This window comes from Talpa occidentalis, unplaced genomic scaffold (assembly GCF_014898055.3).
Source record: "Talpa occidentalis isolate TD23 unplaced genomic scaffold, MPIMG_talOcc4v2.1 talOcc4.12, whole genome shotgun sequence".
Taxonomy (NCBI): domain Eukaryota; kingdom Metazoa; phylum Chordata; class Mammalia; order Eulipotyphla; family Talpidae; genus Talpa; species Talpa occidentalis.
Window position 1 is genome coordinate 70,663,643 of NW_023601212.1, and position 13,930 is coordinate 70,677,572.

The window sequence follows — 13,930 nt, forward strand, 5'->3', positions numbered from 1 at the left end:
GTCTGATGCAGTGGTTCTCCCAGGGGCTAATTAGAAAAGTCTGGAGACATTTTTGGCATTCACAGGTTTTGGGGGTGTGCCTCTGGTGTCTAGTAGATGGAGGTCAGGGATGCCGCTTAACACCCTATAACAGCCCCACAACAGAGAATGGTATGCCCCAAAGGCCAATCTGATGTGATGCGATGCAAAGGCCCTGGGCGGGTGGAGTGGCTTGTTGCTCACAAGTGTCAACCTATGCAGGGCCAGTGGGAGGGGCCCTGGGGGCCTGGCACCCTTCCCTGGCAGCCACGTACAGAGGGGGGCAGGGAGAAGGCAGAGCATTTGGGGTGGGAGCAAGCCCAAAGGAGTTCAGGAATAACCTTCTGAGGTAGATGGAGGATAAGGGCAGAGTTTTCATCTCAAGTCAACTCTTACTTATTTAAAAACCGATTTCCTTAAGCACATAATTACATGTTTATTTCCCTAAGGAACTCTTGAGGCAGAGGAGACCTGTTTAAATTATGGGATGGAGGCTGCACACAGGGCTTTAATGGGGCTAGAAAAATTTTCTGTCTCCTTGGAAGGAGGGAAGACTCCTCTCCTGCAGGGCAGAGGATGTGTGGGGGGGGGTTGGGGGGAGAGAGGAAGAGAGAAGGGCCGAGATGCAAGGGTTGGTTGTTCCATCTATTGGAGCAGAGGCATGAACCTGGGGTGCAGCTCCCAGACTCCCACCTCTTTCCCCATCCTGGCAGTGGAGGGAAGGGGCCCAGGAGGTAGGCCATGCATTCACAGCTTTCCTGCCCCACGCCTTACCGTGTACACACACACACACACACACACCCATGCACACACATGTTCATACATCCCTTTGGGAGAGGCTCTAGTTCGCATGGAGAAAAAGAATAGGCTTTGCTGTCAGGGAGGGGTAGCGTGTGAGGTGGGGGTAGGAGCTGGCGGAGGTGAGGGTTTCAGCATGCCTTCACTTCCTGCTACCTTTTACTCTTCTGCTGCAGCCTGCAGGCTTGGAATTGTGGGATCCCCTCTTTGGTAGATGCCCTCATCTGGGTGGGCTGAGTGGGGAGTGAAAGGGAGGAACTGATTACTTGGATTGATAAACAGGGGACAGGGTGGCACTGACCTGGGCAGGCGGCAGGGGGAGGGAGAAAGGTGCAGCGAGGAGCAGAGGCTTTGCCTACTGTGGCCTAGGCCACAAAGGTGGGGGCCTACAGGGGACCCTATCTCGTCATCTACACCACAGCTGGAATGCTGGGGCAATGCTCATTACATGGCTGAGCCATGTCTCCTTAGCAGGCTAGCCTTGCATCTAACAAAGCCTGGCACATGGCAGAGTTGGTAAGTATTTTGGGAATTTCCACCTCATCCAGCCTGGCCTGCCAGGGCAGAAGGCAGGGTGGGATTCAAGTTGAGGTCCCCAGCTCTCGGGAGGTGGAGGAAGAGACTACCTTGCTACAACATCAGACTTCTCTGTCCTGAGGGGGCCACAAGGAGGACACCGTGGGGCTAATGGTCTAGATGAAGGGCTATGTCCAGAGGGCTCCTTGCTCCTGAACGTCAGAGCCCCTACATGCAGGGATGTGTGTCCTTCCACTGAGCAGCTCTCCAGAACACACTAATATCATCAGGTACGCACACAGACTCACAACAGCTTCATGAGCCCCAAGATTTGTGCTGGCCCATGCTCCCATCCTACAGGTATGATCTGGGCCTCCTGAGCGTCAGTCAGCTCCTCCAAAGCACAGGGTGCGCCCCCCGCCTCGCCTATGCTCCAGCATAACTGGGAGGCTCCAAGGAGCTGTGTGGGGTGCTTTGTCCACTGTAAAGTGCCCTGCAATGTGCACTGTTCTCATAAGTGATTTATTCGTCGGCAGGACCCCTGGGAGGGCTCCTTTAGTCTCCTGGGTCAGCTGGGAGTGGGAGGGCTTGGCACCTTTAGTCTGCTCTACCTCCGGCCTCATCTAACATGGCCTGAGGAGCGGGGCCCGGGAAGAGGGCTCAGGCCCCTACTTAGTCCGCTGGTAGAACTGGAAGACGGCCTTCTCCTGCTCGTGGGTCTCGATGGAGCCAGGTCGAAGGCGCCGGATTTCGGCAATGGCATCTCCTGCAGCCAGGCCCTGATCCTTCACCAGGTAGCAGGCCAGCATGGTGCCTGTGCGGCCCCGGCCCAGGGCGCAGTGCACTCCCACAGCCTGGAAGAGGGAGAGAGAGCAGTAGAGCCCGTGCCCCTGCCTTGGGCCACCTCCTTCTTCCTACAGCTGCTGCTTCTGGGTCAGGCCCAGGGCTCTGCAGCAAGTCTCAGGTACTCAGACACACGAAAATCAGGGTGTGCCATCTCTGGTGGCGTGGGAGCCACCAATCACCCGAAAGGGGAGAGGGTTCAAGTCCTGGGCTCCTCACTTGAGTTGTCTAGCACAGAAGCAGATGCCATACAGTTCCTGAGTCCCTGAAATGCAGCTAGTCCCAATTCAGTCAGGATGCAAAATACAACCAGGTTTTGAAGATACAGTACAAAAAGAATGAAAATATCTCATTAAAATTTTATTTTATATTGACTGTTGAAGTGCTTGTATTTTTGACTTACTGGGTTAAACTATATCATTGAAAAGAATTTTTCCTGCTTCTTTGATACCTTTTAAGAATGTGGCTGCTGGAAACTTTAAAATTACACATGTGGCTCCAGTAATGCCTATAGTGTGGCTCTGGGGGCTGTCCCCGAATCCTCCCAAGTCTTCCTGCCCTTTCTCCCCTCCACCTGCAGCATCCTTTCTGGCCTCCAGCCCTGCCCTGGTGACACCTGTCATCTCTGGCCCTAACTGCCCCCCACCTCTTTGCTCTCCCTGTCCAGCTGAGTCAGCCGGATCCCAATCCCTGCTCTGGCAGCTGCCCCTCATCACACTCCCACTCATACCCCACCGCCTGCCCCCCAGGCCCGGTGCTGACCTCTCCGCGGGAGCTGGCCTCATCCACGATCTGCACGAAGCGGTCGATCTGCTCTGGGCTCGGCGGGCAGAAGTCAGGGATGCGCAGGTGGTGCAGGGTGAGGTCTGGGCAGCTGTCGCTGTTAGGGGGCTTGCGTTCGGTCAGAGACACCAGGTGCCGCACGCTATGCTCCCGCAGGAACTGGTAGTGCTCGGGGAGCCGCGGAAGCGCCAGCCCCGCCAGCCGGCCTGGGATCACCCACGAGAAGTTGGGGGGCTGCGCGCCCATTGCTAAAGAAGCGCAGCACGGGGGTCACCGGGTCGGCCTGTGCGCTCTGCCCTCCCGGCTCCTAGTCCGCCAGGCCGATCGCCGCTCTAACGCAACCCGGGTCCCAGGATCACGTGTCCCCGCCCCGGTGACCCTCAAACTCCCCAGCACCTGCTACCGGGGGGGCCTTCAGATCCCGCTCCGGGGACCCCCCACGCACCCCGCTCCCGGGACGACGTGGGCCCCGCCCGCCGAGGTGACCTACTATCCACCAAGCTCCTGGGACCACGTGGTCTCCGACCCGGGTGACTGGCCCCGCGGTCCCCAGACCACTTAGTCCCCCAACCCCACCCGGGCGAAGTCCTCTCTGCAGCGGGGATTGGCGGAGCCGCCAGGGGCGGGGCTCTGAATGAGGAAGAGGAGCAACGTTGTCTGGCCCCGCCCGGAGAAGGACACGCGATGATTGGTTGAGCAATCAAAGTGGGCGGGATCACTGCAGCGGTGAGCACGCTGATTGGTGAGTCCCCAAGTGGCCGAGAAGGAAGCCTAGGGCGAGTTAGGGGTGGTTTTCCGGATGCAGCAGCCCGGCTTGGACTCTGCGCCCCCTGGCGTCCGGTGGCAGGTACTGCACCGCTGCCCCTGTGCCCGGATGTGCCTGCAGCGCCCAGGGTTTAGGGGCTCCCTGGGTGTGACCGCTGGGCTCTGCCGGGCGGGGCTTATACTGCTCAGGGTTGTTCTTATCTGTTCTGTGCTGAAATTACTAATGCACACGGGGCTGCCATCAGGCGCCCTGAAGTCCTACCCCGAGAGTAATTACTGTGAAATAGTAACAACATAGAAGGAACACTTACTGAGCATTTACTGTATGCTAGATACTAGTCTTGCACTTTAGGTGCATTAACGCTTTCATTTGCCACAATAGTCTTATCGGGAAGGTAATTGAATTAACTCCCTTTTTACAGATGAGAAAACAGGCTCTGCAGAGGGTCAGGAACTCAACCAGAGATTCTGGTCACCTGAGGACTTTGGACCAAGCAGCTATGCTCCAGAACCTTTATCAAGGTGGGTATTGTTTCTTGAAGCTCAATGGGCTACTGGCTCCTTACAAAACCATCCTCTCCCCACCTCATTATCATCTGGGTTCAACAATGGCAGGATTTAATTTCTCTTCCTGTTTCATGATCTGCAGGTTCTCTAAGTCATCCTCTCCTGGGAGGTTAGTGTTTATCTGTGTGATTCACAGAAGGCCCAACTCTAGCTGTGGTCTGACGGGTCCATAACCTCATTTGAACAATGTGCTTCCAGTGGTGCACACTAATTACAATTATGAACGTAGTTAACCCTTATTGAACTTGCTTTGTACCAGGCCCTGTGCCCAGAGCTTTCTGGAAGAACCACATGTGAAAGGTATTTTTGTATCCCTTTTGTCCATGAGTAATCTGAGGCTTAGAGAAGTTGGTTAACTTGGCCAAGGACATGCAGCTAGAAAGTAGCTGGGCTGGTTGGGTCAAGGGCTCTCTGACTTCAAGCCCAGGGCACTTGGCATGATGTGCTTCCCTCCCTTTGTCCCCACCTACTCCTGGCACACACACTTGATCAGTTAAAGGTCTGGTTCCAGCAAAATGGATGGCAGTTTCTCGTTCCCCAAAGTTAAAAGCCGGATGTGACCCCGTGCAAAATGCACATACCATGTACTTGGACAACCTCCAGTCCCCCAGGTTCCAGGCTCTACCCCTCCTCTTTTCCATGCAGTCCTAGCCCTGATTAAGCCTTTCCTTGATACTCCCCTTCCCACACAGCTCCCCGTCCATCTTTCTAGCCTGTCCCAACTTGTTCCTTCTCTGCCCGGACTCCCTCCTCCCAGAAACCCCTCTCCACACAGATTCTGGCTGCACCAGCTCTGGAGACAGGACTCCTACACTGCTCCTTTGAAGTGGAACTTTTTCCCATCCACTCACTGTGGAAGAGCTTCCCACACTCTGCCCAACGTCTGCCCCTTCCTTGCCTCCTGGAGATTGAACTCAGAGGCTGCCTTCTCCAGAAGGAAGACATTTCTAGGGCACACATAGATTCTCTTCTGTTGCGTTGACAACACTGTACTGCCAAACGAGTTGCGGAGCAGGTTGTACAATGCAGGATGCTGCCAAAAAAGTAAGATCCTGGTCTTTTTTATTGATAGAATAATCATACAGCATCAATTATGTGGGGTAGGAGAAAAAAGAGAAAAAGGGTAGGCGAAAGTGAAAATGTGCTTATGTCATCTAGGACTTCAGGTGGAGGTGAGTCTGCTGACCAGTTTTTTTCTTTTTAATCTGCCTGATGACCCGGTGTTGTAATCAAAACCATACCCCAGACCCTCACCCATGGTTCCAGGCTTATCAACAGGGGCTTCCATTGATCAGTCTCTGGGGATGTCTGTCACACATCAGTCAATAGCCCTTGGGTGTTCCTGGTCATACCTTGTGAGGTATACCCATTACCCCAGGGCAATCAAATGTCCTTCTCTTGTTTAACTTGAAAGGAGGTTTGTAGGGGCTGGTATGCTACATTCTTTTAGGTCATATAACTGATTGAGCGGGTTCTTCTGACCTTGAACTGGAGCGCAGAACTGCATGTCAACAAAATGGTGGCCAAGCAAGCTGTTTAAGTCTAGCAAACCCACAATTTTTTCTCCCCTGAAGCCCCCACCCCCAATAGTGACTCTTCCCCCTCGTGTGGGTCTCTGCAGGGGTAGCAGTGAGCCCATCAACCCACCGGGGCCTCAACATGGAAGGAATTCCCCTTCTCCCTACCAACAGGCCCTGCGTGGAAAGGCCCAGGCCCTGCCTTGGGCTGTGTCCTCTTGTCAAGGGTGCCATTTGTCAAAGGTACCGTTTAACTTTCTGACGGTGAGACAGGGAGTCTCACTGAAAGAAAGAACCCTCTTTCATGGTTTCCCAGCTACGACCGGCAGCTTAATAACTCAGTACCCTTTACCGCCTCCGCCATGCAATCCTAACCACTTTTCCCTTTCTCTGTAAAGTGTTACCTGACCCTTAGGAGGACTTCGGTTCTTTCTGTCCTCTCATCTCCCCTCACATAAACGTGTGCTTCCGGCATTGCAGTAATGTGGTTGGTGGAGTGGCCTGTGTGTGGAGGAGCCGAGGCCGCGTCCATTATATCTGTGAATGAATTCCACGTCTGATGCGGAACCTGATACATGTTAAATGAACCAGTAAATGAAAATCAACTCAATAAGTAGCGTGCGTAGGTCAGACTGTGTGTGTGCTTTCAGAAGCACGAGTCTCTAACACTGTGTGACTGTGTGTTTGTGTGTCTTTTTAATTGCATGAGATCAAGGACAATGTTGAGTTTTCTGTAGCACCTTCCTGATATGAACTTTTTATATGTCCATGCTTTTCAGGAAAGAATGACTGTGTCAGTGTGATCCTGACTAAGGCTAATCATTATTTTTGTAAAAAGGGATGAATAAGCTTTGCTCTTTATAGCGCATACCTTCTGTGGTATGTGTGTATTTGTGTGCTTGTGTATGTGAACATGAACATATGACTGTGTATGACAGCATGCGTATGATGGTGTGCGTATGTTTGCTCATGTATGATCATATGTGTAGGATGTGTGCATAGGAGCATGATGGCTGTGTGTATGAGGGCACGTGCATATGTGTATATATGTGAGCATGTTGGCGGGCATTTTCCTGGAGAGCAGTCTGTTGACATGGATGGTGGGCTGAGTAATATGCTTAATTTCTCTGACTTCAAGGAATTTATAACGTACTTTGGGGGGATTTAGACTCAATGTAATTGTTCTCTAATATATAATAAAGTACTAAATTGCTCATCAAAGTCAATCAGATAATATATATTAAAAAGTTAATTGTGCAGTAAAAATAACAAGCAGAGAAGCAAGTCAGTGGGGGAAAGATATACTTGGGTTGGAAACACCGGAAATTCTTATGAAGAGAAGGGTCTTTTTTTTCATTTTGGCCTCTGTCAAACACTGGAAGTGACTTTCATTGAAAAGCTCCAGAGTGGTTTTACGGTACCCCAGATCCCTTCCCTAGGTGACAAGAATATTCTGACCTTGTTTTCTTTCATGTTGAGGCTCCGCTCTCTGATTGATCTATTGCTTGGCCTGCCTAGAGCTGAAGCCAGGTCAGAGAATCCCTTCCTCCTAGTAGGACCCTGTTCCACCATCGCAAGTGATTACTTGGGTTTGGGTTCTTGTGAGCCTTGGTTTGCAGTCATATTCTCAGTGTCATAAATCTTTTGCTCTTCCTTTATGTCTAAACACATTTCACACCTGGGATCCCATGACTTGGAAATTGGATTTGTAAAGAAATGGTGTGATGGTCAACTTCCAAGATGGTGCCAGGGAGCCCTCTCAGGCCTGTGTGGTCTTTTCCACACCTATAGGACTCATTTTGTGACCAGTAGGGCATTTATGGTACATGGTGCAAGTCATAAAAGACAAGGTTATGATTCTGTCCTGCTCTCTCTTAGGAGAAGCCAGTTGCTCTGTTGTGAGAACTCCAGAGCCTTCTGGAGAGATCTATATAGTAAGGAACTGAGGCTTCACACCTGTGTCAGGTAAGGGAGTGAGCTGGAGGGGAGCTGTGTCCTCAGCTCCCTCAGCTCCCTTAAGACCTTAGATGACCTGTCTGGCATGCACACTATAACCTCTTGGATCCTTACCGTAGACATTGTGAGATGATAAATATAATTATTATAAACCATCACATCTTGAGGTAATTTTTTATATGGCAATAAGTAACAAATGTAGGTGGGACTATTCAGCTACAAGAAAAGAAGAGAAATAATTTCTAATGAACTCAAAAAGTGACATGAAATCAAAACAAGTTTAAATTAAAAAAGAAAAAGTTATAGGCAATTGTAGCAATTGTGTGAGTGTGTTTGTTGAGGGATAGGTCCATGAATGTTCTTCACATTGGGAGAACCATGCTGTGTGGCGAACGTGAGTGTAACAGTCTGGGTGTGTATTGTATGTGTGGTGTCAGAGGCTGTGTGCTTTACATGGTATTCATATAGCTAGGGGTGACATCATGCAGTCAGAATGGCTGGCACATTTACCAGTTGGCACATTTCCTGTGAAGCCAAGGAAAACTGCTTCTGTTGGATATGCGTCAGTGTTCCGCTCAGCGGCTCTGAGGTGGCCTGGGTGTGGCCAGAGCACCTTGGACATTTTAATATAGGTCTTTCCACAAGATGGCACTGATAGCTTTTCCTTGTTCTATTTTTTGTCTTGTTGAAAACTGTGTGATTTGTATACTGTTATAGAACACACCGCGGCTCAGTCTCACAATTCACCAGTTGATTTTTTTTGTACTCCTGATAATTCTGTCACTTTCGTGGCATTTAAATTATGTTTTTTCGTTTCGTTCATGCCAGCAGCCCATTGAGACTTTGTGTTGGGATGTTGGGGGTAGTACCTTCTGCAGGATGCTGTGACTAGGGCTGTTGGAGCTGGGAAGGAGGTGAGGGCCAGGCCTGGGTGTTTGAAAAGTGAAGGCCACAGAGCCAGGTGAGAGCAGACTCAGAGGAGGAGCGCTCAGGTGTGAGCACCTTTGCCTTGAACACCGCTTGGTGAACTCTCGCTTCACCCCTTCAGGTTCTAGCTTTTTTCTCAGATCTGAAAGGAAGAAATTACAGAAAATCTTGGCATTGCGGATTTCATGGCATAAATGTCACAATTGGAAGGGACCACAGAGATCTCCATTTCTAGGTGAGAAACCACTGGTCCCTGAGTTGGTCCAGACTAGAAGCCAATCTGTTCTGTCAGACATCACAGGCCACACAACCAGCTGACCTGGACCAAGTGACTTCAGCTTTCTGTCTCAGTTTCTCATCTACAAAATATAGGTAATACGTTTATAATGATACAGGTTAATAAGGATGATCGATAGGGTTACATAAGCTAGGGAGATATAAAATAACATGCAAAGTGTCTACACATCATCAGTGCCCAAAAGATGGAAGCCCCTGCTTCTATCACTCCATCACAGGATGATTTAGATTTTGATAAGAATAAGTGAGGAAATGCTACTATGTGGAAATAAATATCTACTCTCAGTGTGCGATCACAGGATGCTGTGGGCCAAAGAGTTCTAACATGCCCCCAAAGGACCACCCTCTTTGATGAGAGGCTATCCCCTGTGATTATGTGTGTCACTGGCAAAGGAGATGACATGGCAAGGTGACCTCTCGCAGCTGAGAGCCACCCCTGGCTGGCAGGTACTTAGAAGCAGTACTTAGTCCTGCAACGGCGAAAGTGAGCTGCTGACCCTAGTGGGCTTTAAAGAGGATCCCGAGCCTCAGAGGACAGTCGCAGCCCAGTTGACTTCTAAACTTCAGTCTGATGAGACCCCAAGTGGAGGGCCCAGCTAACCCCAACCAGATAAAAAGGGGTGTTTTTAGCCACCAAGTTTGTGGCAGTTTGGGAGATAGCACTAGAGGGAAAATGAGTACAGATGTCCTGCTTGCTGGCTTTATATTCTTATTGTTGATGTGCTGGTTGCAATACTAGACCTTTGAGGTTTCTAAGCTGCCATGTTGCTTCTTGTCTCTTTCCTCTTAGTTTTAAGTCTTCCAGTCACCACACAGGTTCATTTTTCCTGTGCAGAGACAGAAGGCAGTGGGCTGCTGGCCCCCAGGGTCGTCACCGTCTGATGTCCCCCTCTCCTGGCCTCCCCTCTCCTGGCTGTGCTTCTCAAAGTGTGACCCACAGGTGAGCAGCATCAGCATTGCCAGGGAGCTTGTGAGAAATGCAGAATTCCAGGTTCCACCCAGATGTGGGTTTTCAGGAGGCTCAGTGCACACCTGTGCTCAAGGGGCTTGGTTGTAAGGTCACTTGTCCTATTTTACCTTGTGCTTACAGTCACCTGTAGCACCTAGACATGGCCTGGTCACTGGGGTGGTGCCTTGGGCACCTCCAGGTGTCCCCTGTCTGGTGCTGAGAAATGTTGCTGAGCAGAGCTACGGGCAGAGGTGCCAACCAGCACAGCGAGAGGCCTCAGCAGGGCCTGGTTGGCCTGGGTGAGAGCCCAAAGCCCATTAGAAACACCAAAGGGTCCCTGATTGGAACAATCTATTGCTTTATCTACCAGTTAGGAAGATGTCCAAGAAAAATATGCTTAGATGTACATTATGAATTTCCTGTTTTTGTTCCAAGGAAGGGCTTGTTTCCCAGATTTCCTTTCTGGAAGAATTCTTGAAACATCACTTTCTATTCTCTCCACCTTTAAAGTACATTCCAGCAAGTGGGGGATGAAAGTGCCTGATTTTTCACCCCTCCATTGAAGTGCCTTCAGGTTCCTGAGGTTGGGGAAAGGGAAGGGTACTGGGACCACCTGGCCTAGGTCCCCCAGCCCCAGATCTTTCCCACAGGGTCCTACCTTCCAGAATCTCCTTAGGACCTATCACTGCCATTGTCTGGACTAGCCTCCATGAGTCCAGCCTCCAGGCATTTCCCCTATGTAGCTGCAGTGACTTTCACAGAGGTCAGGTCTCCCTTTTCCAGGTCTTTCATTACTCCTGAGTGACTTCCAGAACAAGCCCCAGTATTTACAGTCCCACCACCTGCGTGGTGCTGGAGAGCAGGGCTGCTCGTGCGCCTCCCTCACTGCTCCTTTATGGGTCCTCTCCTTGCTTTGCCTACAACACGTCCCCTCAAAGTTCAGACTGGTGCCCACCACTGTCTGGGCATCCTTCCCTGCACCCTGGAAATTCATGTTTGTATGCCTCTCCTGAGCTGCTGGAGCATCTACCAAACATTTACTGCACTATATATTGAAAACATTTTAAAGCGTTTTATTGCTCTGTGCTACAAATAAAATCATTATATCTTCACGCAATAAAGAAAAAGAGTATCTCTATCGGGGAGCCATCCTGTGTTTCTCAAGTATGAAGGGAAGCAGACAGGGAATTGAGGTTCTCTTACCTACCCCAGGTGATCTTGGCCTATGATCAGTGACAAGCTCTAGAGACCTGGCCTGGAAGTCACTCCACTGTACAGCTCAAGAACATCGGGAAAATCCCCACCAGTGTCTCAGTCTCCCACACTAAAGTGGGGGAATTTCAAGAGGTTTCCTGGACACTGTTTTGAACCTCTCATCTGTCTGTGTATTTGTTGCATCTGGAAAAGAATGGCCTCTTCTCTCGTTAGCAAATGTTCTCAGCATCTGTGCTGCGGTGCAGAGGCCTTAATAATGAGGGGATTATAAGAGACACTATCTACGGGTAACTGCATTCTGGTATGCTGCCTTTCATAGGTATTTGTGTATGTCTTTGTATAAGTGAATAAGTCACTTATAAAACTCTTTCCTGTGCTCTATCTGTATATCTACATAGTTTCTCCCTTCTGGCTCCTTGAAGGTTTAATGAGCTTGCTTCTCTACTTTTTAGAGCACGGCTTCCCAGCACTGGTTTGATGACACCCTGGAGTGTCTTCATTTATCTCAGGGGGTGCCTTGAAATTCACAAAACAAGATTAATTTAAATTCATTTTCGTTTAAAAAAGTAAACAGACATTATATAGTAATTACAGGTACAAGTGTGTGTGTGCGTTGAAATTAAACTAATAAATGCTTGCCTTAGAGAGAAATCAAGAAGATGGGGGTGGGGTTGGAAGGGACAATAAAGGTGGTGTCACTCCACTCTTTCTAAAATATCCCTCTAATTACTTCCAAGTTGGTATGTCCCTAAATCAATCGTGTTTCTCAAATTGCGAATTGGACTGTGGGAGCTGAAAACTCTTTCCCCTGCCTGCCACAGGGGAATCTAGTAGATCCTTGGGAAACACATGTTGATGGATAGTGTGTTAGGGTGGGACTAGAGGAGGTGGCTGGAAGGATGTTGGGTGCAGGTGAGTTGTACCTCTCTGGGGTTGCAGGTGTGAGGCACCTGCAGAGTGAGTTCCCGGGGCCCAATCCCATACAACTTCTAGGAGAAGGTAGGTGCCTGACAGTGATCCCATGTGACTGGCCAGAGGCTCTGTATCAACTTTTTCTTAATAATTTGGGCACATCAGCAAAGGCTAGATAGGTCAACGAGTGTCAGTGATCCCAGGGATTTTGAATTCTGTGTGAAACTAGATCTTTGAAACAATAGAGCTGGTTCTGAGTTCAAATTCTGACTCTGCTGTTGAATGCTCTGTCAACCTGAGTACATTTTATCCACCACAGCGCCTTCTCTAAAATGGAGAGAATAGTGACAGCCACCTCACAGGGCTGTGAGGATGAAATCAGTGAGCCCATGTGAAGTGCTTTGGACGGTGGTCAGCATGGTAAACCAGCAGGCCATGCTCCTCTCTCTTCCTCCCCCCAGCCTATTAGGACTAGTTGGCAGTAGGCATTTCAATGACACAGTACAGATATCCAGATATCCGCCCACTTTTCTCCGAGCTGGGAGCTTCAGTGGAGCTTTAGCCCAGGTATGTTCGGGACTCCTCACATCATCCCTGGGATGAGATAAGAGCTTGATTTGTGGTGCTAGGATTGAAAACTCAGCCGAAGGGTTAATTGCATAAAAACAAGCAAACAGAACACCTCATGCAAACTGAGCTCTCAATGAACCACACTTTGATAGGATAGTCTGCTTCCTGGGGGAAAACAGTGCAAACATACCCGGATTCTTGGAAACACAATGGGTAGCAAGGGAAGAATGTGTCTTGTAGCACAGCATTTTACTGCCCATCAATCCTTGAAGGTGAGACACCATTAATCAAGAGACAATTTCAAAATGTGTTTCTTATTACCCACCACGATTGATGAAATTCCAACCTCTTCTGAGAAAATAATTGATGGGAAGAGAATCTTTTGAGGCCATTAAAACACATTCCTGACTCTCTTTATTTTAGTGAAAAGCTAAGTATACCTATGTCTTCAGACGAGAAGATAAATCAAGTCTCATGTCTCAAGATAGCAAAATTAAAATACTGGGTTTGAAATGCCAGTAATTCTATTCAATTCTTTTCTCTTGTGCAAATACAGAGGGATATACTTTGTATGATTATTCAGATGTTCAAACAGTTATTTAGAATCAGAACATTTCCATATTCATATAGAACTCATTTCTAGTGTAGTGTACCACTGTAACAGAAACAAGATTGATGAGGTAGCATTATCTATTTGAAATTCATGATACCCTAGTGACCTTTGGCCAGAGAAGAGATTTGGTTCACAAGAATGTGGACAGATGGTGGGGAAAAGTCTTTTTAATGGTTAGCTTTGTTTTAAGGTATTTGCATCCCCAAGGCTATAGTAGCCTGACCTCTCTTGTCTATGCATTTCTAAACTCTGTGCCTCTTCAATTTAATTAAACAAATAGATACCGACTATGCCTAGGTGAAAAGATATTGGTCTGTACACTTGGACGAGTAGACAGAGACAAGCACAGAGCTTGCAGCTTGTGCTGTCATGGCCCGTTAGGGCCACAAGCCTGGAGTAAGGAACCACACCCTTATATTCCGCCAGCACCCACTGGGCTCACCCATGTGACTTGCTTTGGCTGGTGGGGCATATAGACAATGTGTTGGAGGCAGAGGTTTGATAAGCACTTGCACCTAGGAGCTTGTCATCTTGGCACCCTGAGACCCCCTAGGCTCTGAAGAAGCCCAGAATTAAAGACCCTGTGGCAAGAGAGGTCATTTGGGTCCAATCTCCAAGGGCTCCATGAAATTAGGCTACACAAGTGACCCAGCTCAGCCACAGCATCATGACAACTTATAAATT

General features: G+C 49.2%; 2 protein-coding genes across 2 annotated transcripts in view; one reads left to right on the forward strand and one right to left on the reverse strand.

Annotated features, from left to right (window-relative positions):
* Positions 1-391: 391 nt before the first annotated feature.
* Positions 392-3,567, reverse strand: DUSP23 (dual specificity phosphatase 23). Its single transcript, XM_037504472.2, has 3 exons — positions 3,449-3,567; positions 2,938-3,206; positions 392-2,186 (listed from the first exon to the last, which is right to left on the reverse strand). The coding sequence occupies exons 2-3, from the start codon at positions 3,202-3,204 to the stop codon at positions 2,001-2,003; spliced, it is 453 nt and encodes a 150-aa protein (XP_037360369.1). The 5' UTR covers positions 3,205-3,206; positions 3,449-3,567; the 3' UTR covers positions 392-2,000.
* A 361-nt stretch (positions 3,568-3,928) lies between these two features.
* Positions 3,929-13,930, forward strand: part of LOC119240110 (C-reactive protein-like) — a 39,878-nt gene continuing 29,876 nt past the window's right edge. Inside the window, exon 1 of the mRNA XM_054693942.1 lies at positions 3,929-4,245. Coding sequence (XP_054549917.1) covers positions 4,146-4,245 — 100 coding nt within the window. The 5' untranslated portion in view covers positions 3,929-4,145. The remainder of the gene's footprint in view (positions 4,246-13,930) is intronic.

Coding starts and splice junctions, on each gene's coding strand:
- DUSP23 (XM_037504472.2), bottom strand. CDS start 3,204: ATGGGCGCGCAGCCCCCCAACTTCTCGTGGGTGATCCCAGGCCGGCTG. Junction 2,187..2,937: donor AGGCCAGCTCCCGCGGAGAG/GTCAGCACCGGG, acceptor TCCCTCTTCCAG/GCTGTGGGAGTGCACTGCGC.